The sequence below is a fragment of the Hemiscyllium ocellatum genome, chromosome 39, assembly GCF_020745735.1.
Source record: "Hemiscyllium ocellatum isolate sHemOce1 chromosome 39, sHemOce1.pat.X.cur, whole genome shotgun sequence".
In the NCBI taxonomy this organism is placed as follows: domain Eukaryota; kingdom Metazoa; phylum Chordata; class Chondrichthyes; order Orectolobiformes; family Hemiscylliidae; genus Hemiscyllium; species Hemiscyllium ocellatum.
In genome coordinates, this window is record NC_083439.1 from 33212166 (window position 1) to 33238626 (window position 26461).

Consider the following 26461-nt stretch of genomic DNA (forward strand, 5'->3'; position numbering starts at 1 on the left):
GGGAAAATGGAGTTGAGGACTATAAGATGAGCCATGATGCAATGAATTGGTGGAGCAGAATCGATGGTTTGATAAGTTGCCTTCTGCTCCTGTGTATTATGGTATTATACTGTTTACTGCTCCAATGGAAATAGTGTTTGTATCTAAAGTCCTCGTCTTAACTATAAATACAGATGTTTTTCTTTTGAACTAATCCTTGAAGTTCAAATCATTATGCGGTAATATCATTGATAGTGTCCCTGCCTCTGAGCCAAGATGCCTGGGTTAAACCTCACTTGCTGCAGAGGTGTGTAATAATTATCTCTGAATGGGTTAATTTAAATTTGTTTTTAACCTGGGAAAACATGCTGAGAAAAAAAGACTCCAGGCGAGTTAATCTGTTTGTCAGTGCATCCATCACAAAGATAACCTAGGGTGGTTAAGACTGAAACAAAACTCTCAGAAAAGATTCCGATTCACTAAGAAGGAATGATCATATAAATCTTGTCAGTTGTTCTGCTGATATAACGGATAATATTAAGCTGGATTTGAGGTGAAAGTTGAGAATCTGCAACTTGAAAACACAAAAGCTGAAAGTTTATTTTAGTGCTGAGTTGTACCTTAAATTTGATATGTAAAAATAGCCTTTAAATGTTACTTGTTGATTTTTTTTTGATCACCAGATGTTGCTTCTTTCACAGATAATCAAGAATACCTTATTAACATGATAGATTCTCCTGGCCATGTGGATTTTTCCTCTGAAGTATCGACTGCTGTGCGTGTATGTGATGGTGCTGTTGTGGTAGTTGATGTTGTTGAAGGTGTTTGTCCTCAGGTAATCAAAAGGTTCAAAGAAACTTTGTTTATTGACAATTCAGAATTACAACAAATATGTATTTAGCTGTCAGTGGCTTTATTGCAGGTGAAATTTGGTTAGAGGCATTTTTTAATACACTGTCATGGACCAGTCTAGACCCCTTCAAAATATTCCAAGAAGGTAGCCCAGACCCTAGCTCTGCTAATTGTTTTAAGCAGGTGGAAATTGGATATTCCAGGAGAAATGCCACTGTCAAACCACTTAGTAAAAACAGGATTTACAAGATTATTGAATGAAACACAAACAACAGAAAACAGAATACCGAATAACCTAACTCTCCGAAAACCCAACAGATCATCCTAACTTAGTGATGCTGTTCCAAATACTTACAACAATCCCCATAAACATCCCTTGGCATAAAAGGTAAAATCAAACATAGGTTCTTACAGGATAGAAGGCAGAGAGAGAGAGTACCAGCCTGGATCTGCATCTTTGGGTCCAGCAGCGTTTTTCCCACACTATTGCCGAAAACCAAATCAAACCAGAGAAAAATCAAGCTGGGAGAACTGGCCACTACCCTTTCATTATACAAGTTTTTTTTTTAAACTTGAAAGCCTTCTGCCTGAGACAGTATCTGTTAGCTATTATCAAATTGGCCCTAAAACCCTTCAGCCCCAGACGTTTCGAGTCTGTGTCATTTATGACCTCTCTGGGGGGAAAAAAAAGCCAAGGACAGCATAAGCTTGTTAAAGGAGCAGCTTTGTCCCAGCACTAGTGTGAAATATTTTACTTACCCAAATGCATTCTTACTTTTCATAGGCAATATTAGTATTAATATTTTAGCAAATTTTGCTGTAATGAGTCTGCACCAGCAAAACATTTTAAGTAGCTGTACTATGCATATTGCATTAATTCCTCCCAAGTGGAAATTAACAGGATTGTTGCTGTTCTATTTTCAGACGCAAGCAGTGTTACGCCAGGCTTGGTTGGAAAATATTCGTCCAGTTTTAGTAATTAACAAAATAGATCGACTGATAATTGAACTAAAATTGACTCCATTTGAAGCTTATATTCACTTACAAAAGATTCTAGAACAGGTAAAAATAAAAATCACTTCTAATATTTTGTTGAGAATTTATGCTTGCACCATGTGTCTGGTCTTCCAATAATATTTACCTTTGTTCTTCATCTTTCTTGTAGTTCTAAGCCAACAGAATTGGTGATATCCTAGTGGTATTGTCACTGGAGTAGTAATCCAGGGACCCAGTTAATGTACTAGGGACTCGTTCTTGAATTCCACCACAGCACATTGAATTCAATAAAAATCTGGAGCTAAACGCTCTGAAGTCAGTTTCAATTGTCGAAAATATCCATCTTGTTCTTGAATACCCATCAAAAAGGAAACTAGGACATGTGACACCAGACTCTCAGCAATGTGGTTGACTCTTAATTGCCCTGTGAAATGCCTAACAAGTATTCATTTGTATTGACTGCCAGAAAAGAGGAAAAGGATCACAGGGCATCAGCTATGGCAAACACAGCCTATTAGTCCTCCTTGCTAACATGTGGGGGCTAGTGCAGTCAAGCAACAGCCTGACATAGTCATACTCTTGGAATCATACCTTACACATACATCCTGCATTGCCTTCATCGTCCCTGATATGTCCTGCCCCACCGGTAGGACAAATCCAGCTAGCTAAATCCATACTGGTATACATTCAGGAGGGCACATTATCCTCATCATTGATCTCCCAATACCATGATGTCTCCTGATGTCAAGTCAAACATGGTCAAGGAAACTTGCTGATTATCAGCTGAGAGGAGCGAGAGATGGCTCTCAGTACATATTGAACAGGATTTGGAGGAAACATTGAAAATGCCAAGGGTACAGAATATACTCTGTGACTTCAGTGATCACCACCAAGAGTGGTTTGGTATTCATACTGATTAGGAACAGTTTGAATCCTAATGGCCATTACTAATAGACTAGATCTGCAGCAGATAGTGAGGGAAAAACATAGTTGACCTCCTCCTCCTCTCTGATCTGCCTGCTGCAGATGTATCTCTCTGTTCATGTCCGTATCAGTAAAAGTGACCACCATATAGACATTTTGGAAACGAAGTCCTATCATCACATTGAGAATACCTCCCATTGTTTTGTGTGGTGCTATCGCTGTGCTAAGTGGGACAGAATTAAAACAGATCTGGCAACTGAATATGGGCATCGGCTGAATTGTACTTCCATCTTAGCCTGGCATTGCTTCGATCCAGCAGATCAACCCTGGCTCGATGGTGAGTGCAGAAGGGCGTGCCAGGCAGTCCAGAAAATGAGTCTTGCCAAATAACTTCAGTAGCAAGTGATGGACAGAGCCAAGCAACTCTGCAACAAACAGATCAAATCTAAGCTCTGTAGTCATGTTGAATTCAGTCACAAATGGTGGTGGACAACTAAGCAACTCGCTGGAGGAGGATAATCTACAAACATCTCCAACCTCCGTAATGGGGAGCCTAGCACATCACTGCAAAAGATAAGGCTGAAACATTTGCAATCTTCAGCTAGAACCACTTATCCATCTTAGCCAAGGTCCATTTTGGCACAGTGACGCTATGAGTCCTCAACATTGACTTTAAACACCTCAAGTCTCGTAGTATTACGTCAAAGATAGGCATGGGAACCTTTGCCTGATGGTGGAATCATGGATAATTCTATGAGAATGATTGTGTCAGGCTGTTACTTGACTGCTCACTGGAGTAACTTTGGCAAAATATCCAAGATATTAGTGAGGAGACATTGCAGGGTGACCAAGCTCTCTCTACCTGTGTTGTTTTTGGTGCCTTGGTTGATGTCAGGTGGTCTATCTGGTTTCACTGTTTTTATCAGACTTTAGCAGTCTAATACAACTGTGGCTTGCTATGTCATTTAAGAGTCAGCCACATTACTATAAATCTGGAGTCACAAATAGGCCAACTTAGGTGAGGATAGCAGATTCTGTTCGCCGAACTGGGAATTTGTGTTGCAGATGTTTCGTCCCCTGTCTAGGTGACATCCTCAGTGCTTGGGAGCCTCCTGTGAAGCGCTTCTGTGTTGTTTCCTCCGGCATTTACAGTGGTTTGTCTCTGCTGCTTCCGGTTGTCAGTTCCAGCTGTCCGCTGCAGTGGCCAGTATATAGGGTCCAGGTCAGTGTGTTTGTTGATAGAATCTGTGGATGAGTACCATGCTTCTAGGAATTTCCTGGCTGTTCTTTGTTTGGCTTGTCCTATTAATAGTAGTGTTGTCCCAGTGGAACTCATGTTGCTTGTCATCTGCGTGTGTGGCTACTAAGGATAGCTAGTCGTGTCGTTTCGTGGCTAGTTGGTGTTCATGGATATGGACCGTTAGCTGTCTTCCTGTTTGTCCTATGTAGTGTTTTGTGCAGTCCTTGCATGGGATTTTGTACACTACATTGGTTTTGCTCCTGCTGGGTATCAGGTCCTTTGTCCTGGTGAGTTGTTGTCTGAGAGTGACTGGTTTGTGTGCTGTTATGAGTCCTAGTAGTCGTACTAGTCTGGCTGTCAGTTCAGAAATGTTCTTGATGTATGTTAACGTGGCTAGTCCTTTGGGTTGTGGCATGTCCTCATTCCGTTGTCTTTCCCTTAGGCATCTGTTGATGAAATTGCGGGGGTATTCGTTTTTGGTGAATACATTGTAGAGGTGTTCTTCCTCTTTTTGCAGTTCTGGTGTACTGCAGTGTGTTGTGGCCCTTTTGAACAGTGTCTTGATGCAACTTCTTTTGTGTGTGTTGGGGTAGTTGCTTTTGTAGTTCAGGACTTGGTCTGTGTGTGTGGCTTTCCTGTTTACCTTTGTGGTGAATTCTCCGTTCGGTGTTCTCTGGACCATCACGTCTAGGAATGGGAGTTGGTTGTCCTTTTCTTCCTCTCTAGTGAATCTGATTCCTGTGAGTGTGGCGTTGATGATCCGGTGTGTGTTTTCTATTTCTGTACAAAGGTGTCATCCACATATCTAGCAGCAGAGACAAACCACTATAAATGCAGGAGGAAACAACACAGAAGCGCTTCACAGGAGGCTCCCAAGCACTGAGGATATCACCTAGACAGGGGACGAAACGTCTGCAACACAAATTCCCAGCTCGGCAAACAGAACCACAACAATGAGCACCCAAGCTACAAATCAGATTACCAACTTTGAGGATAGCAGATTTTCCATCCCAATAGGACTTAATAATACAAAAACGAGATGGATTTTGATGACACTGATAATGGTTTCTTGGTCACCATTAGATTAGCTTTTAATTACTAAATCTGGAAATGAATTCAAATCTCACCATCTTAGTCATGAAATTCAAAGCCATGTACACAGAGGATTATGTTTCATATCTAGATTATCGGGCCAGTGACAATACCACTACAGCACCACATCCTCCACATTGAATGGATGGTCTCTCATTGTTATAAAAGAAGGTGGGGTTTCTCAGTGATAGTTGCAACCCAACTAAGATAATACTCATTGCTTTTCCCTTAGCAATTAGAGTCATAGTCGTACAGCCTACAAATACATCCTTTGGCCCAAAATGTATATGCTGGCCAAAAGCATCAAACTATGCTAATCCCATTGATTTGCACTTAATGTCTAGCCAACCTTGCCCTGGTATTTTAAGTGTTCATGCAAATGCTTCTTAAATGTTGCAAAAGTATTTGTCTCCTCCACCCTGTCGGGCAGCATGTTCCATATTTCTACTAGCCTCTGGAATCTCTTCTGCACCCTCTCCAGTGCAATCATGTCCTTCCAAAAGTGTAGTGACCAGAACAGTAAACTTGTCTAACCATTCCAACTTAATTTAAAACTCTATATTTTTAAAAAATCTGTGTGTGTTGCATGTGTGTGGCCCTGCATTTCCTTAACCAATGCCATGAAAAACAAAGTCAGCTTAGTACTGTTTGTGGGAGCCCGTGGCCTAACCAATGCTCTGTAAAGGTGCAACAGACTTCCTCAGCTGAAGAATTTCACAAACACTCAAACAGATTACATGAGGTTCATATTGACAAAAGAGACCTCAGAATTTTCTTTGTCTGGGCCATGACGGAAAAGCCATGCAAAGCAGAAATGAATGAAGCCAGTAGAGTGGGGAACAACACTGGGGAATTCTAAAATTCTATGACTTGAAGTAATGTACTATGCGTATTGTGACTGATTCTGATCAAGAATTGTTGATCATTAGAAAAAGTGCAGCACAAAAGCTCTGACTGAATGTCAAAGGAATGAGTGATGAAATCTGGATGAACTTGGACTTTTCAATTGGAAGGGTGTCTTTTGAGAACAGTCTCAAACTCTTGCTTGTGCAGTGACTTTCTCATTTAAGTACGTGCCATAGCATTTCACAGCCAATGAATTACCTTTGAATCTCATCTGTAGACAGTATGACCATCAAATTGTACACCGCCCACTCCTATAAACAGTACTGAACTGGCTTTATTTTTGATGGTATTGGTAAAGGAAATGCATGGACTGGCATATGTGCAACATATGCAGAATTTTTAAGATAAGAATACATCTGGGATACTGTATAGTGTTAAATTAAGTTGGAATAGTAAGATAAGTGAGCACAGGTCCAAACTGATAAATGATATCATTGCTGACATGAACAGTAAATTTTTCACACAAAGAATGATCAACATGTGAAACAGATTTCCTGGAAAAACTGCAGAGACAAAACCTTGCACTCACTTGAGAAACATTTGGATGCCTTGTTGGGAGAGTATGGTTTTGGGTGTTTATAGAGGGATAAATTAATATGGGATGAATGATCTCCCTTAACTGTAATAATTTATGACCTTGTGAATTTATGTGAATGAAAATATATTTAAAAAGCAAATGTATGCGAATTATTTTACGGACAAGAACCAGAGCCACAATTACAATTCAATAATTACTGAAATAATAATGGAAACAGCATCTGTCAGTTGGTAGTATTTATGGATTGAATCAAAATTTGTAGTTGAAAGGGAGAAATTGGGAAAACAAAAGGGGTGGAGAAATGAATGAGAAATAGAGAAGTAAAGTAAAAATTGAAGCCGAAATGAACACTGAGTATAAGAAAACAAAAATCAAGGAGAATGTGCTGAATTATTTTTTAAAGAAGCAGACATGTGGAGTACAAGACTGAGGGTATAAAAAGGAATGGAACAGAGGAAAGAAGACTTTTTAGGGAAATGGTATAAATGGAAGCTGTAGGTGAATTTACTGATGACTTGATTATACTTCAAACTCTTTTAATCTTCACAAGACTTTTATCTTTTCTCATAATTGGGACTCAGTCTTGGACTCAACTGTCTAAGGACCAGTATGGAATAAATGATTCTGCAGTGTGCACTAATTAGGTTGAACACAGAATTGCAAACAAAAACCACCTGTTTATTAGGTATTAGCTTCTCTGCTCATTTTAAGTGGTGAAAAGCGAATTAAAGAATATTTCGACAGGTGGCCTACAGATGACAATAAAATTTAGGATTGTGGAATTTGCTTGACCATTTAGATCCATGTAGGATATGAACTTCAGTGCAACACAAGATAAGTTAGTTGATTATTTGGTGTTGGTGTCCTGTGGGGTTATGGAACTATTTCGGCACCCTACTGGTGAATCTTACTGCTAAGCAAACTTGATTTGGCCAAAAAGTGTGTCTACAATATCTCCAGTATCCAGGGAAAAGCCTTTCTTGAAACCCTATTAATCATTAATTCATTGAGTCACTTTTAACAATCTATGGTTTTACACAGCCATAAAATTGCTATAATGTACTGTGTAAAATATAAAAGCTGTAGTGTGTTCTTGGTATCATTTGACCACAGATTGACTTCATTTGATTTGAGTTACTTCTTGGAAAGCATCATTGCATTCTTCATTTTGATCATAAATTGTATGTAAAGTTATTCTGGACTGGATTTATGGTTGGCTATGGATGGTCTACCGTAACTCTTTTTAATGTTAAAGAACTGCATTTGAATAACAACATTGATATCCTAAGCATGTCCCATAGTTTTCACAAACTTTGTTGTTATTTTGACTTTTTACTGAAGTTAGATCCTTTTCCTAATTCCAGGTAACCACAGATGGTGGATCCTTCCTTTAGAGTTTTCTCTTTCTAATGGGATTACTCTTATCCTGACTATTCTGAAATATCTACTTAATTGTGTTTCTGTTGATCTAAGTCTGAGCCTGGTATGCCAATTCACTTCAACCAGCTCAGCTTTCTTGCCCTTTAGTTGCTCTTATTTAGGTTAAAAATACTAGTCTTACCTCCGATCTTTCCTGTTTCAAACTGGATGTAAAATTCAATTATTTGTGTTGGATGTAAGTTTGCTCCCTGTGCTGGAAGGTTCGTTTTCAGATGTTTCGTCACCAAACAAGGTAACATCATCAGTGAGCCTCCAGTGAAGCACTTGTATCATGTCCTGCTTTCTATTTATATGTTTTGCGTTTCCTTGGGTTGGTGATGTCCTTTCCGGTTCCTTTTCTCAGACAGTGGTAGATGGGGTCCAAATCGATGTGCTTGTTGGTAGAGTTCCAGTAAGAATGCCATGCTTCTAGGAATTCTCATGTGTGTCTCTGTTTGGCTTGTCCTAGGATGGATGTGTTGTCCCAATCAAAGTGGTGTCCTTCCTCATCTATATGTAAGGGTACTAGTGATAGTGGGTCATGTCGTTTTGTGGCTAGTTGATGTTCATGTGTCCAGGTGGCTAGTTTTTTTTTGCCTGTTTGTCGCAATTAAAACACTTACTTGAAGACTTGCACCACTCCATTCGCTCTACCCTAGAATTCCTGAACGCCATCAAAGACACCAGATAGAACAGGATGAAATAATGGTCTCCTTTGATGTTACAGCCCTGTTTACATCCATCAACTTCAACCTGGCCAAAGAAACACTGAAAACACAACATGAGAAGTGCCAAAGACGCACACACCAGACATTACCAATCTCCTCCGCAAAGACGACAACATCAAGCTAGTGGATCTATGCCTTACCACCCACTTCACTTTCAGTAACAAACCCTGCAGACAAACCGATGGAACAACCATGGGATCTCCGATATCAGGTTCTTAGCAGTAATGCAAAGACTCAAACAGCCAGCTCCGCCAACCATCCAATCCAAACTTTGGGTCTCCTATGTGGATGACACCTTTGTCATCACTAAATGAACAAATTAGAGGAAACCTTTAAGACCATCAACAATATTCTCACTGGCATAAAATTCACTGAGGAGGGAAAAAGCAACAAATTGCCATTCCTAGATGTCACAGAGACCAGACAGTCAATGGGGAACACCAAACCATCGTCTACGGGAAAACAGCATATATGGACAAAATACTGTACAACAAAAGCAATCATCCGAACACACACAAATGAAGCTGCATTGGAACATTTCAATGTGCCACCACACTGCAGCACAGAGGAACTACAAAGAACAGAAGAAAACCACCAATACTGTGTATTCAAAAAGAACAGGTACCCAATGAACTCAGTCTGCCAGTTTCTCAGCAACACACCCAAACAAACAGACAAAACACACTCAGAAACCCTAGCCACTCTCCCTTACATCAAAGACATCTCGGAAATGACTACCAGACTGCTCAGATCCCTTGGCATCATGGTAGCCCACAAACCCACCAACACACTAAAACAGCAGCTCATGAACTTAAAAGACCTCATAAAGACAATAAGCAAAACAAACGTCAATTACAAAATGCTGTGCAAGAGCTGTAACAAACACAACATTGGACAAACAGGCAGAAAACTAGCCACCAGGATACATGAATATCAACTAGCCACAAAAACGACATGACCCACTCTCACTAGTATCCTTACATGCAAATGAGGAAGGAAACCACTTTGACTGGGATAACATATCCATACTAGGACAAGCCAAACAGAGACAAGCATGAGAATTCCTAGATGCATAGCATTCCTACTGTAAACTCTATCAACAAACTCATCGATTTGGACCCCATCTACCACTGTCTGAGAAAAGGAACTGGAAATGACATCACCCACTCAAGGAAATCCAAAACCCATAAATAGAAAGCAGGGCATGATATGAGTGCTTCACTGGAGGCTCACTGATGATGTTACCTAGTATGGTGACGAAACATCTCAGTGAACAAATTTACATCCAAAACCTCATTCTGAGCTACAAATCCTCTCAAAACTCACTATGTGATCCTGGGGATCTAAAATTGGAATTTAGGCAACAAAATATGTAGGTTTTTATTTCAACAAAATGGTTTCTCAATTTAAAAGAATACTACAAAATGGCCTGTGAACCATACTGCTGAACATACTGCTGATTTGCAGAATTAACTTGCAGTTCAAAGATATGGGGACAATAGAGTTTTCATAAGATGAATACTGACACATTAATTGACCATTTGAACTAACCTTGAACTAATAAATGGCGTGACAATTTATGTAAATTAGATATCCTTATTAAAGAAAATATCATTAAATTAACTTGCTGTAAATCATGTCACCTTATTATATGTGATTGGTCTTTCTTGTAATTAAGGCTGTACTATTTCTTAAAAAACATAGAAATAATGCATAATTTTCAAATGTAATTGTACAACTTCATAACGGAACACAGAAGCTTCAATCTCTGTGTTGCTGGATAGAATTGCGTCAAGGTACCTTAATTCAATACAGTAACGAACCTTGCTTTTTGAATAGACTGCATTTGTCGATTCCTTTGACCAATCTCGAACCAAGAGACCCCTCTTGAGGGGATGCAGATCTGCAATCCTTGCTACTTCAGGGTGTCTTTGTTCTGAAGTCATTAACTACTTCTGTCACATGACACAGTACCGGTTGAGTACGGGCAATAAATGTTGGACATCCCTTCAAAGAGTTTTAAAAAATACCTCTGGGCAATAATATCAATGTGTGTCTAATTAATCCAATAGCCTGTTTGGACTTTAAGCCTCTGCTGTGGTTAACATTGCAAACTTGGTAGCCCCACAGCTGACTCCAGGGGAAATTGCATGGACGAGTTGGAACGAAGGGTCTGTTTCCATGCTATACATTCTGACTCTATGATTCAAATATAACCTGTTCTCTGTTTTATTCCAAAATGCAGTACTCGAAAGCACTGTCATGAAAGTACTCTTCGTTCAGGCTAATATTGGCAATATGACTTTGCCTGTTCAAATGTAAATTAAAGTCATCCATTATTATGATCTTTATCAAAACCATCCATTATTTTTCTTGTACACTTTGTCCTACAGTGAATGCTGTCAGATTACTCCTATTAGTGACTTGTTTTCCCTACTATTCCTCATTTCCACCCAAACTGATTGATTCTATATCTTGATCTGTGGGACAGTGTTCAACAATGACTGTCTATCTTGAAATAACAATGATACCCCTCCACCTTTGTATAGCTTCCTATTTTTCTTGAGTGTCATATACTGCTCAATTTTCAGGTCCCAATCATTGTCAACTTGAAACCATGACTCCACCGTGAGTCTGATCGTATTTATTTACTTCCCTGTGCATTATCAGTTACTTTGTTAGGAATGCTGCATGCATTCAGATCCAGAGCCTTTAATTGAGTCATTTTATTATCTTTGTAAGGTTGGTGTATTTCTGTCATCTTAGAATCACATTTCCCATTTCAGTTACACGTTCTCACCTTGTCCCTAATCTTGATGTATCTGGCTCAGATCCTATAATTTTATTTATTTTGTATGTTATATGTTGTTGTATATTATTGAATTCTTGCTCTAACGTAGAACTACCGATCAGAAAACAGCGACTTGCATAAATCAATAAAATAGAACTTTTTCTAAAGTTACTAATAAGAGCTGTTCGTATTTACATTGCCATTCAAATCAGTTATCTTCGAGTAATGGTATTGTCTGCTGACTTCATCGACTATTTACACCCAAATTGCCTACGCTTCTGGCTCAATTGCTTTGTGCTTTAATTGATCCCTGTCTGGTTCCACCTCCCTGTTGAGGCAGTCAGTGGCATGTTGGCCCATCCTTTCTCTTTTCCTTATGTTCAGACTTCAGTGTCTTCAGTACTCTACTGCTGGCAGGTGTAAAAGAGCAATGTTGTGGGAGTTCTCAAGTAGAGTTTCTAAAATAAAACTGTGGAATAGAAATTGCTGGAAAGACTCAGCAGATCTGGCTGCATCTGTGGAGAGGACAGTGTTCAGTTTCAAATCTTTTGATTTACAGCATAGCCAATTTAAATGGAAGTCTAAAGTGGATAGCAATGCAAAGGAAAGACTGCAAATTAAAGTTGGGAAGTAAAATGTTCAAATGGGTGGGCAAATATGGAAGTTTCTGTTTTAAATTAGATTTTTATGGAAATATTTGGCAGGTTCGGTACTTTAATGAGCTAGCTGTTGAGCAGATCATGGGTGAAACACGTATCCCTTGGCAATTGGGTCAGCTTTCAATGATGAAAGCCCATATTAGCTTAATAGGAAGCTAGCTATTTTCAGTATGGGCAAGAGAAGTGTAGGAAGAATGACAATGCCATGTTTATTTATGTATTTAAACCATCAATTTTTTGGATTAGTGGTGCTGGAAGAGCACAGCAGTTTCAGGCAGCATCTAAGGAGCAGCAAAATCCTGATGAAGGGCTTTTGCCCGAAACATCAATTTTGCTGCTCCTCGGATGCTGCCTGAACTGCTGTGCTCTTCCAGCACCACAAATCCAAAATCTGGTTTCTAGCATCTGCAGTCATTGTTTTTACCTATTTAAACCATCAGTCCTGTTATTTACAGAAGACATTGCAGATTGTTAGTAATTGATAACACCTTGAATGTTTAGAATGATACTTTCTGGTTGTTTTTCCTGTATATTAAGATGGAAACTATTAATTAGTTAATAAATATTGCATTAAAGTCATGTAAACATCCTCGATGCCATAGGCTTACAGCTTATCTTGTTTGGCACAAGGACGGACACTCTATGTTGTAAGGCAAAGGGAGAGTCGGAAATGCTAGGGCAGTCTTGTGGCAGGGCAGAGCTGATGTAGCCATGTCCAATCTCATTTCCATTCCGTGCCTGGGAACAAGAACAAAGAGGAGGAATAATTGAACATGTTGTGAAATATGATAATATCTAAAACCCAAGAATGATCATAGTTGCTGTGGCAGATGAACTATTGTTATCCATTATTTAATTTGGATTGTTGTTTCTTGACAAAGTTTTTCTGAGTGTGTGAAAGTAGTAAGTTTGACGTTGGATTTATTTAAGTGTCTGATATGTGAACATTTCAGGTAAATGCAGTGACTGGGAGTCTGTTTACTTCAAAAGTATTGGAAGAGAGAGCAGAGATGGGAGTAACAGAAAAAACTAGTTCAGACACGAAGAGCAGTGAACATTTCTATGACTGGAGTGCTGGCCTGGAAGAAACAGATGATTCGCATCTTTACTTTGCCCCCGATCAGGGAAATGTGGTATTTGGAAGTGCTATTGATGGCTGGGGTTTCAGGTATGGAAGTATTTTAAAAATGTTTTTCTCTATAAGCATAGAAATTGTCTGTGGGGTAAGGAGAGGGTTCAAAGTTCTGTGGGATTTTTGCCAGTGTCTTGGCATAAGAGGTTGGGACCATGGTGATGTAGTGATCTTCGATTGAACACTATGTTTAGGATTCTTTGTTTTGAAAATGCATCTCTTTTTCTTTTTCTCTTTCCTTTTTAAAGGAAGTTTCTCTTTACTGTTAGGACTGTGCATGTTTGTGGTTTTTCGACCCACTTTTTTGCTTTATGGACACTTTTACGAGAGTGATTTATGGTTTTACTTGATTACAGCGACTGTGCTTCAAAAAATGTATTTAATATCAAGTTCTTTGTACTCCTGACGATATGTTAAACCACGTCATAAACCCGATTTTTCCTTTCCTTTTACATTTAACAACTGAGATTCTGTGCACCTACTGAGTGAGTTCAGCGAAATCAACTTATTCTTTCATGGGATGGGAAACAGGCATCACTGGCAAGGACAGCTTTTGTTTCACATCCATACTTACCCTTGAAGCAAGTGACTTGTTCAGCCTTTTCAGAGGACAGTTAAAAGTCAAACACTTTCCTGTGGAACTGCAGTCACGTTTAGATCAGTCTGGTTAAGGATGGCAGATTTCCTTCCCTAAGTGACAATGTATAATGTTTCATTAACATATTAAGACTAGTTTCAGATTTTTAAAAGGGAATTTAAATTCCATCAGTTGCTGTGCTGACATTTGAACCCACATCTCCATTAATGGAAAACAAAATCCCAAAGAACTGTGGATACTGTAACTTAGAAACAAAAAACAGAAATTGCTTAAAAAACTCAGCAAATCTGGCAGTTTCTGTGGAGAGAAGGCAGAGTTTACCATTCTGGTCTGGTGACCCTGCTTCAGTAGGGTTCTGGTAAAGAGTTATTAGACCCGTAACATTAACTCTGCTTCTTCTCCACGGATGCTGCCAGACCTCCTGAGTTTTTCCACTCGTTTCTGTTTTCATCTCCATTAATGAACCAAATTTTTTGTAGCATTAGATTATAGTTGTTTTGATTGCTATCACTGAGATTAGCGTTAAATTCCAGATTTTATCAATGAATTCAAATTCTCCTAGCTGCCAGGTGTGATTTGAACTTGTGTCTCAGAGCATTAGCTTACACCTATGGAAAATCACTACAGTGGTAATACATTGCCACTGTGCTTACATTAGCTTACACCTATGGAAAATCACTACAGTGGTAATACATTGCCACTGTGCTTACATTAGCTTACACCTATGGAAAATCACTACAGTGGTAATACATTGCCACTGTGCTACCAACTCTTTCTTGAAGGGGCTTTAAAGCTAGTGTTATGTTGGGAGGGAAGAGGTAAATTAAACTGTATTGTTGAAGTCGGCTTGGAAATAGTTAGGCAAGGTCAAAATTTAAAACTCGTGCTTGAACTTGATGCATTGGATTTGTAAATTTAAGCATTGATCATGCATATTATACCAGATTTGAATATTTCTGGAGCGCCAAATATGCAGCTGTCTAGAATTACCCGTGATGAAGCTCTTGCAGCTGGCTTAATTAACATTACCAATCAATTTTCAGTCAATAGTTTGCTTTGTTTCTTTGATTATGCAAGTGTTTTAACAATTAGTTGGTACATGTATATTCAAATTTTGATACAATCATTGGTTTCCAATCACAATAATAATCTGTCACTTACCAAAAGGGAGAAAAGTAGGATCTAGATATTAGAATGTTCTGTCGGTTTTGAGGTGAAAGGAAAAGAAGAGAACAAAAATACATCAGAAATAACGGAACTTGTTAGACAATTGTGGCATTTGAATCGTATGAATCATCTCAGTGGTAACATTCTCCAATTCAGAAGGTTGTAGTTTTAAACACCACTTCAGTGCAGTGCCAAAAGAGCTGTTGTCTTTCTGAAGAGATGTTAATCCAGCAGTTCGCCTGTTCTCTCTGGTTTCATAGAATCATTGAATGCGTACAGTGTTAAAGCAGGTGATCCAGCCCATCGAGCCCACAGCGATCCTCCGAAGGGCATCCCACCTAAACGCACTTCCTTTCCCTATCCCTGCATTTCCCATGCCAAATCCACTTAGCCTGCACGTCCCTGGACACTGTGGGCAATTTAGATTAGATTAGATTATATTCCCTACAGCATAAAAACAGACCCTTTGTTTGACCAATCCATGTAATCAGCACAGCTTGAGACTGTGGGAGGAAATCGGAGGAAACCCACGCAGACACGGGGAGAATGTGCAAACTCCATACACTCAGTTGCCTGGGGCTGTGAAGCAGCAGTGCTACCTATTGAGCCACTGTGTTGCCCGTGGTTTGATTAAGCAAGAATAGTATTCAAGGAAGTGAAATGGGGTTCTTCTTGTGACCTGGCCAACATCTATGTACTGAATCAGATGAAAACAATGATTTACTCATTTATCTTGATTTTTTTATGGGACTTTGCTGAATACATGTTGCCTACTTTGTTCTCTGTATTAAAGCAGTTATTACTCCAGAAGTACTTCAAAGTATCCATTATAAATTCATGGACTCCCACAGCTATCTGGACTAGACATCTTGCATCTTGTTTCCTGTAACGGCTCCATTCCATTCTCCCAGTTCCTCTGTCTTCATCGCAGATGTTCCGATGAGGCCAACTTTGACAAGGGAGCCTCCAAAATGTCCACCTTCTTTGTCAACCAAGGATTCCCCAGCACCGTTGTCAACTGGGCCCTCAACTAGGTCCAACTCGTCTCCTGCACTTCTCTCCTCATACCCTCTGTTCCCTCCTGCATCAGCAATAGGGTTCCCCTTGTCCTTCCTACCATCTCACCAGCATTCACATCCAGAAGATCATCAGCTGCCATTTCTGCTACCTCCAGCGAGATGCCACCACCAGGCACATATTCTCCTCCCCTCTCTTGTCCACCTTCTGCAGGGGCCATTTTCTCTGGAACGTCTGGGTCGACTTTTCCTTCACTCCCAAAAAGAATCCCCATCCCCATCCCACCATCACCCCCACAGCACCTTACCTTGCAACCACCGAAGGTGTGACACCTGCCCATTTAACTTCTCTCTCCTGAGTATCCAAGGGCCCAAACATACCTGCCAGGTGAGGCAACACTTTACCTGCACTTCACACCATCTATTCTACTGCATTCGCTGTTCACAATGTGGTCTCCTCTACATTGGGGAAACAAAGCATAGACTGCATGGCCGCTTGGACATTCTGTCCATAAAAAAAAAAGACCCTGAGCTTTCAATTGTCTGCCTCTTTAACATGCCACCCTATTCCCTGGCCAACACCTCTGTCTCAGTTTACTACAGTGTTCCAATGAAGCTTAGTGCAAGCTGGAAGAACAACACCTCATTTTCCACTTGGGGACCCTACAGCCCTCCGGACTTAGTACTGAGTTCAATAATTTTAGGCCCTGAATTTGCTCCATTTCCTGATCCCCTACAACATACACCAGGCCTTGTTTTCACATTGTCTGCCATTCCACACTACCTATGGTTAGTCACTAACAGTCTCCATTAACAGCTATTCACTCGACCAGCCAGATCGTTATTGACTCCTTTGTATCTCCAAAAGGTCTTCCTTCTCTTTGGGCTCTATCCTTACCTATCATTTACTCCTTACCCACCTCTACTCACCCTACCTTCTGCATATAAACCAACATTTTAGGAACATAGCTACCATGTGTTCTGAGGAAGCATCTCCAGACTCGAAGCATGAACTTTCATTTCTATTCACAGATGCTTAGACTCACTGAGCTTTTCCACCAACTTCTGTTTTTGTATTACTTTATTCGTTATGATGCAATTTGGACATCTTCAAGGTGTGGAATTGGGCACATAAAAACAAGGCCTTGCTTTAAAAGAAAGTTAGGAGTATAACATTCGTGCATGCAACCCCAGACTAGTGACCAAGTTCACATGCCCACATTTGAATTGCAGTCTGTATATCTGCACTGCAACATATCCAAATGTTATCCGATTCATGGCAACCACATCAGTGGAGCAAAGAGAAAACTAATTTTTAAGATTGTTTCTGATGGCAGTGTGTCACTTGTGCACAGATGATGAATTCCTGATATTTTCACTTTCACTTCTCAGATGGAATGGGAGGTGATGGGTGGGGGGGTGTGAGGTATAAGCGATAACTTCCAAAAGAAAGGATTATGTTGGGAAAACCTCTGAAATTGAGAAACAAATCAGTTAAGTTTTCTAAGTGACTTCCTCTCGTTAGACGCTGGGACTAGTTCCAAAATAATGAAACTGACAATTATTTGTCAAGTTGTAATGTCAGATAAAATGGTAATCAAAGGCACTATATATTTTTAAAATGTCGCTGTGAGAATTTTGTTTGGAATTTTGTAAGCTTCATTTTATAGCTTAGAACATAGCAACTGAAATCAACTGAAGTGGCAGAGTATCAGATAAAATAGAAAACTGTATGAAGTCATTTCGATTTATTAGCTTTTTAAATTCATTCATGGGGTGTGTGCATCCTTGGCGAAGCCAGTATTAATCGTCCATCTATAACAGCCTTTGTGAGCTGATGCAGTCCATTTTGTGTTGGACGCTTGCGTATTTTCCCTGCATGACATTGAAGAAACAACAACATATTTCCAAGTTAGGATGGTGACTGGTTCAAAAAGGAATTTGTAGATGGTGGTATTGCTGTTTTTGTTTACCCTTATCCTTTGTGGTAAGGGTTTTTGATTTGGAAGATGCTGTCAGAGAAGCCTTGGTGAGTTGCCACAGTGCATTTTATAGCTGGAATACTGTGCTGTCATTGTGTTGATGGCAAAAATAATGTTGCAAGGGATGGATAAGGTGCCAGTCAAACAGGTTCTGTCTTGGATGAGTTGACATTTTCTTGTGTTGTTGGAACTGCACTCATCCAGACCCGTGGAGAATGATACTCTGAGGGCGATACCAAGACTGGAAGCTTTAAGTTTTAAGGAGAGGCTGCATAGGCTGAAATGTTTTTCCCTGGAGTGTAGGAGGCTGAGGGATGATGTTATAAAGGTTTATAAAATCATGAGGAGCATATACAAGATGAAGAGCCACGATGTTTTTCCTCTAAATGGAACAAGTACCAAACTAGAGGGCATAAGTTCAAGGTGACTGAGGGAAAGATTTAAAAGGGGTCTGAGGGACAACTTTTTGTACAGAGGGTGATGCATATATGGAATGAACTACCAGAGGAAGTGATAGAGATGAGTAGGATTACAACATTGTAATAGAGGGGAGTGTGAAGCAGGACCTTGATGTCCTTGTGCATCAATTGCTGAAGGTAGGTATGCAGGTTCAGCAGGTGGTTAAAAAAAGGTAAGTAGCATGTTGCCTTCATTGCGAGAGGTTTTGAGTACAGGAGCAAGGATGTGGTGTTGCTGTTACACAGGGCCTTGGTGAGGCCACACCGAGAATATTGTGTGCAGTTTTGGTGTCTCTTACTGAGGAAGGATGCTGTTGCTCTTGAGGGAGTGCAGTGAAAGTTTATCAGGCTGATTTCGGGAATGGCTGAACTGACGTATGAGGAGAGATTGACTAGGTCAGGATTGTTTTCGCTCGAGTTCAGACAAGTGAAAGGGGGCCTCATAGAGACTTTTAAAATCCTCATGGTACTAGACGGGGTAAATGCAGGGAGGATGTTCCCGATGATGGCTGTGTCTAGAACCAGGGGTTACAGTCTGAGGATTTGGGGTGGACCATTTAGGATGGAGATGAGGAGACATTTCTTCACCCAAAGAGTGGTGAGCCTGTGGAATTCATTATCACAGGAAGCATTTGATGCCAAAACATTGAATGTATTCAAGGGGCAGCTAGGTATAACACTTGGGGCAAATAGGACCAAAGATTGTGGGGAGAAAGCAGGATTAGGCTGTTGAGTTGGACAATCAGCCACGATTGTGATGAATGGCAGAGCAGGCTCAAAGGGTCGAATGGCATCCTCCTGCTGCTACCTTCTATGTTTCTGTGTTAACATTTCCAAAGGCATTTTGACAGGTAGGTTGGGTATAATAGAATTGAACTGAATCAATTGTCACATACTCAAATGAGTGCAGTGCTAAGTTTACAAGTCACCGCCATCTTAGGTACAAGATACTTAGGTGCAGATACTTCAGTCAGGAAAAATAATTAGAAAAGAAATAAAATGCCAGTATTATAGATTGTAGAAATAAATTAGAAAATAGAGAAATAGAAAGTTCAGAATAACAGTCCTTCCAACCCAGTCCACTCACAGATGACAACCTGACTACTCCGGCCCCTAGGCACCATGGTAGGCCATAAACCTACCACCACGCTGAGACAGCTCCTGAGAATTTAAAGGATACTGTGCCAACAACCTGCAGAATGAACGCCATATACAAAATATCCTGCAACAAACGTTACATTGGACAAACGGGCAAGAAGCTAGCCACCATCAAAAGACATGACCAACTATCAACAGTATCCATACACACCAGAAAGAGGGACAAGTTCGACTGGGATAGTACATCTATCCTGGGACAGGCTAAACAAAGAGAAGCACGTGAATTCCTAGAAGCCTGACATTCAAACTGGAACTCCATTACCCAAACATATAGATTTGGACTTTATTTATCAACCTCATAGAAACAGAATTGGAAATGGTATAATTCACAATAACAAATCAAGACAGATAAATAGCGTGTGGAACAGAACACCAGTGCTTCATTGGAGGCTCACTAATGATGTTACCCAGCATGGTGACAAAACTCCTGAAAACTTCAAATCCACCAGCTCGGCTAGAAAACTTACAACCTGATCCACAACCTGTGCTACAAATCTTCTCCAAAATCCCCCCTATGCTAGCACCTAGCCTCCAGTCTGTGCTGGACCTTGAGTCCAGACCATGCCAGGCTTCACCACTAAGCTCTCGACGCTGGGAGACCGCTCTAGAATCACTGCTAAGCCCTAAGTCCATGCTGAGGCCACATTGGGCCATAAGATGTCCATGGGCCATCGAAGGGCCATCGACATACCTTCACACCAAGCCGGAGGACCGCCAGTCCAGGCTGGAATAAGAAAGGTTTCGAGAGATCTGGGCCAAATGCAGGCAAGTGGAACTATTTCAGTTTAGGGAACCTGGTCGGCATGGATGTGTTGGGCCGAAGAATCTGTTTCTGTGCTGTATGACGATGTGCCTTGTGGATAGTGGACAGCCACTTGCGAGTCAGGTAGTGAGTTACTTGCTGTGGAATTCCCAGGCTCTGAATTCCCCTGTATTCTCAGTATTTATGTGGCTGATTCAGTTCAATGATAACTTGCAGGATGTTGATAGTGGAGGATTCAATTATGGTCATGTAATTGAATGTCAGAGAAGGTGGTTGGATTATCCTTTTTTTTTGAGATGGCCATTGCTGGTACCTGTGTGGTGTGAATGTTACTTGCCACTTGTCAACCTTATCCTGGACTATGACCTTGTCTTGTTACAGCTGCTTCTGCATCTGAGGACTTACAAATGATGCTGAATTTTGTGTAGTCATCAGCAAACATTTCCATTTCTGACTTTACAACGGAGGCAAGGTAATTGAAGCAGCTAAAAATGTTTGGATCCTGAGGAACTCCTTCAGAGGTGTCTTTGAACTGAGATGATTGGCATCCAACTACCACCTCATTTGTAGAATATAGAACATAGAACAATACAGCACAGAACAGGCCCTTCGGCCCACGATGTTGTGCCGAACATCTATCCTAGATTAAGCACCCATCCATGTACCTATCCAATTGCCGCTTAAAGGTCGCCAATGATTCTGACTCTACCACTCCCACGGGCAGCGCATTCCATGCCCCCACCACTCTCTGGGTAAAGAACCCACCCCTGACATCTCCCCTATACCTTCCACCCTTCACCTTAAATTTATGTCCCCTTGTAACACTCTGTTGTACCCGGGGAAAAAGTTTCTGACTGTCTACTCTATCTATTCCTCTGATCATCTTATAAACCTCTATCAAGTCACCCCTCATCCTTCGCCGTTCCAACGAGAAAAGGCCGAGAACTCTCAACCTATCCTCGTACGATCTATTCTCCATTCCAGGCAACATCCTGGTAAATCTTCTCTGCACCCTCTCCAAAGCTTCCACATCTTTCCTAAAGTGAGGCGACCAGAACTGCACACAGTACTCCAAATGTGGCCTAACCAAAGTCCTGTACAGCTGCAACATCACTTCACGACTCTTGAATTCAATCCCTCTGCTAATGAACGCTAATACACCATAGGCCTTCTTACAAGCTCTATCCACCTGAGTGGCAACTTTCAAAGATCTATGTACATAGACCCCAAGATCCCTCTGTTCCTCCACCTGACTAAGAACCCTACCGTTAACCCTGTATTCCGCATTCTTATTTGTTCTTCCAAAATGGACAACCTCACACTTGGCAGGGTTGAACTCCATCTGCCACTCCTCAGCCCAGCTCTGCATCATATCTAAGTCCCTTTGCAGCCGACAACAGCCCTCCTCACTGTCCACAACTCCACCAATCTTCGTATCATCTGCAAATTTACTGACCCACCCTTCGACTCCCTCATCCAAGTCATTAATAAAAATTACAAACAGCAGAGGACCCAGAACTGATCCCTGCGGAACTCCACTTGTAACTGGGCTCCAGGCTGAATATTTACCATGTGTTGAGTATGACTCCAACCAACAGAGTTTACCCCTGATTCCTACTGATTCCAGTTTTGCTAAAGTTCCTTGATGTCAGATTCTGATGACCATGGCAGTCACCTGTTGTTAACTTCTCTAAATAACCTGTGCAATTTTTTAGCATATTTTTCTGAACTTAAAGAAACTTTATCTCATTCACATGTCATTGGACATCCTGTAGTAGAATCAGTTTATTGCAGCCAGAACTAAACATAATAGCTAACCTCTTTGGCTGTGTGGCGAGTTGATGTGAGTCAGTTTTTGTGGCTTGATTTTCTTCATTTGTGTGTTCATCATTTGGCTGTTTTTATGCAGCTAATCAATTAAGCAATTAATATTCCTTTCACTTTGCATGAGCAGTTCAGTGTAGAAAAGTTGACTGAGAAGTTTTACATGATTCATGACTAGGGAAGGTTTGGAGGGATATGGGCCAGGAGCTGGCAGGTGGGACTAGTTTAGTTTGGAATGGTGTTCGACATGAACTGGTTGGAGCAAAGGGTCTGTTTCCATGCTGTATGACTGAATCATTGTTTCTCATGTGGGTGTTTGGGGTTAGACTTCAGAGCAATTCTTTCATGAGACGTGAGCATTGCTGGCAAGGCTCGCATTTGATGCTCATCCAATATTTCTCTTGAGCACGTAATACCTTGAAGTGCTGCAGTCTGAGTGATGCAGCTATACGAAACAATGCTGTTAGGAAGGGCATTCCAAATCATTGACTCAGTGCCTGAAGGAAGAACAATTGTAGTTCCAAGTCATGATAGTGTTTGGTGGGAGGGAAACTTGCAGGTAGTAAGTGGTGCTCCCATGCTGTTGTTGCCCTTCTTGGGATGATGTGGAGGCTTGTGTGATGGAGTGTGTCAGAAAGAACTGGGAGGGAGGGTAAGGCTAGAACTGCAGGAAATGGATTGTACACTTGTTGAGGTCTTTATCAAACATGATGGGGGAGGCGGAAATCTTTTAGGCATGTCAGAAAGACTGTGGGGCAAAATCAGAACAAATGTGATGGAGACAGAGAAATTGGGAGAGTAGTTTGGAGTTTTACAGGAACCAAGGTGTGAGGGAGTGTAGACAAGGTAACTGAGGGAATAGGTGGACTTGTGAATAAATATTAGAAGGACAGAAGAGGAAGTGTTAGAGATGGACCATGTATAGATGAGAGAGGATGGATATTGGAAGCAATTGATGAATTGTTCAAGTTCCAGGTAAGAACAAAGAGCAGCTCTGATACAACCATTTTGCGAACTGCATAAAAAGTTAGGGAAGGGAGACCTCAGTATAAGTGGAACAAGGAAACGTCCACACATCCCAAAAAGAGGTGTATGTAAGTAGGACCCTTGCTGGTGTGCATTGCAACATCTTTTAATTTTGAAGAGTTTGAAGGAATTAAAGGAGAAATTTTCAGAAAACAGGATTCGTCAGCCAGAGGAGAGTGTTAGTGGGTAGGATCTGTTAAAGTCTCTCTTCAAGAATGAAATCAAGAGCCCTTGGACATCAGTGGATGATTGAGGTGTAGGTAGTGAAGAGGAAACATTCAGGGCAGGAAGCTGAATATTGAAAATGAATAAATTCAGTACATAGCTTAAAAATTTATATTTGTGCATACCTGATCAAATTTCTCACCCTCCTAAATTTATTGTTTGTTGAATTGTGTTCTTTGGCTTTTCTTTTATACGTATAATTCACAGCTGTGTTCTGCATAGCAAGGGAGCCACAGCTGATGAATTTGTAGGTATTTTTTATCAATCTATTCAGATGACCCATTTCTGGCGGAGGCGAAATTTGATCCCAGATGTTGTGGCTCAGGGATAGGGACTGTATACTGTATGACTCTAACTCCATATAGCTGTAAGAAGTCTTCAGAATATGCATGCAGAAAAATGTACTATGTGTGCAGTAGTGCGTGTAGCCAGGAGATGGGGCAATAGTCTCATGGGTGGCTAAGCTTGTATTGGGATAGCTGTGATGAAGGCAGCTGGCGGTAATTGTTCCTCTGCTTCTGATTCCAGTATCTTTCAAATCATCTGCTTTCTGGCATCAGAGTTGCCTTTTTTATCTTATGAATGAGATGTATAAGCCTTCATTTATTGTCTTAACTAGTATTTTATCAGATGCACTTGAATGAAGTTTTCAGTTACCAAAAGCAGCTAAAAACTGTTATGGTTTGCCTAGAATACTAAAAGACTCAGTGTGCTGTTGCTACAGATGGAGCTCATCATCAGAGATGGCGAAGAACTATAATAGGCCACAAAGACTCAGACATAGTAGGAAAGCAAAATGAAATTAAAGAATAAACACACTGATAGTTTCAAGCTGGTGAGTTATTTTATATTTTAGCTTATGAAATGGAACGAACTCAGCCATGGCTAATTAGCAAGTGGAATTTTTTAGCGCTACTTTGAAGGTAGGTACTTTTGCAAAGTTTCAATTTGTGGATGATGTAGTTTGTGCTTTTTCATGTTTAAATTATTAAGTATTCATCTTTTAACACTGCAATTGACATGTTAATCACCTTTTGCAAATCTATGTTTCAATATATTAATATATTAATTCTTTTGACTTGTTAAAGCGATTTGTAGTCTGTAGATGCTAAATTAATTCGAATTCTACGTCTTCCTTGGCTGTGCAGCTATTCTATTATTTTGTTTCTCTGATCACTGAAATAATATTTCATAAGTTGTCATAAAACATATGGCACAGGCATGTAATGCACAGCATTCTACTGAATCTTGCTGATGTTTCAATTAGCTGCCCTTTGTTTTGTCAAGATATGACAATGAATAGGAATGAATAGAGAATCAGGAAGATATAGTACATTCAAAGTTGAGACATGCTGTCAGAACACTAAGGTATATTTAATCACAAGGTGCGGGATACACATCCATGGTATTTAGTAATCAGTGAAGCTTTTTGTGTAAACGTCAATGGCATATTTCTGTGATTTAAAGGTGATCTGGAATTCCATTTCTGTATTGTATCAAATGCATTAAAACTTTCGTATGATGGTGGAATCAGAATCACATAAAACTAACTTACTCACCAATCTTTAAGCAGACTGAATTCTACTCATTCTTCATACCTTAAAAAGATATTCATAATTAAGTATGCATTATACATGTTTGTGTTTAAGACCCTTATCATTGTCCATTCATTTTTAGTGATTTGTGATTGTTGGTCAGGTTTAACTTGCTTTTGCTTATAGCATTAGAAGAAACCTTGGTTGTTATCAGTCCATATGCTTTTTCATAACTTTCTCTCGCTGCCCTAACCTTGTTTTGATTGCAATGCATTGACCCATTCCTAGTTTGCATGTGCATAGTCTGGTACATATAGATATCACATTCGCCTTTCTCATGCATGGCTTAGTAATATGAGTGCTAACTCTGCTGTAGGACTTGAGCACATAATTCAAGCTGTTGCTTTAGCACAGGACTGAGGAGAGCTAAATGATTAGAGGTGCTGTATTTTAAACGTTAAATGAGATCGTCTTCTTTTCACTGAGCATGAAGTTGTAAAGGTCTTGAATATTCCTAAAGCAGTGCTGACAAAATAGATTAGCTGTTCATTATCTGATTGGATAGTTATGAATCCTATTTATACTCATTTCTCAAAATAACAGGAGCAACTGGAAGTGTTTCGGGATGCCCGAGTGCATAATATTGCAATACAGGTGCAACTTCTTTATTACTGAGAGTTCAAATGAAGTTAGGAGTATTTGGTGCTATGTCTGTTCTTTCAATGTTAGTGGGTTTTAATTTTCACGTGCACTATTCTGAAACCTCACTCTGGGATAGTGTGGGCAGCACCAAGCCTTGATGTAAGGAATAATGTGCAGGTTGCTGTTGGTTTGCCAGTGGTAATGGGTGGGAAAAAGAATAATTTGGTATGAATAATACCGACTCTTTGTTCAGTCTGGGGGTGACATGGTTTCATAGACTGGAACTGTTCTCTAACTCAAAGGTACAGATGGAAGTCCAACCTGGGTTTTTTTTTGGAGGCCTGGTGATGGAAAGTGAAGAGTCAGAAAACTATTATAATTATTTCAAATGTTCTGAATTTCAGGCAGCTACTTTTTTTGGTCAGATTGAGTATCCCTTATGTTTTTTTTCTGGTCTGCTCCTGTACAATGTTGTATTTTACCGAGAGGACATTGTTTCCCTTCTTGATAGACCTTTCTCCATAATACCTTGATTCTTTGCGCTTGGGTACATACTGTCCAACTGATCCACCTCTAATATTTGTAAAATGTTTTATCATTGGCGGTGCCTCCAATCTCCATTTCTGAACTTGGCCTCTCTGAATTCAGCTGAAATGGGTGGTCCGTTTGGTTTCATACCTGCGCAGTTTCCCAGTTCATATTGAAAGTTATCTGGAGGCCAGTATTGATTAAGGGATCAGCTACTGTGAATCCTCAGTGAGAGCCATTCACAAATCAATTCTGATCCAGTCTGGCCTACATGTGACTCCAG

General features: G+C 40.3%; 1 protein-coding gene across 2 annotated transcripts in view; it reads left to right on the forward strand.

Moving 5' to 3' along the window:
• efl1 (elongation factor like GTPase 1) overlaps positions 1–26461 on the forward strand; it is a 267202-nt gene that overhangs the window by 10185 nt on the left and 230556 nt on the right. For both annotated transcript variants that reach the window (XM_060853105.1, XM_060853106.1), the window contains exons 5-7: positions 681–814; positions 1756–1893; positions 13078–13292. In XM_060853105.1, the coding sequence (XP_060709088.1) occupies positions 681–814; positions 1756–1893; positions 13078–13292 (487 nt within the window). The remainder of the gene's footprint in view (positions 1–680; positions 815–1755; positions 1894–13077; positions 13293–26461) is intronic.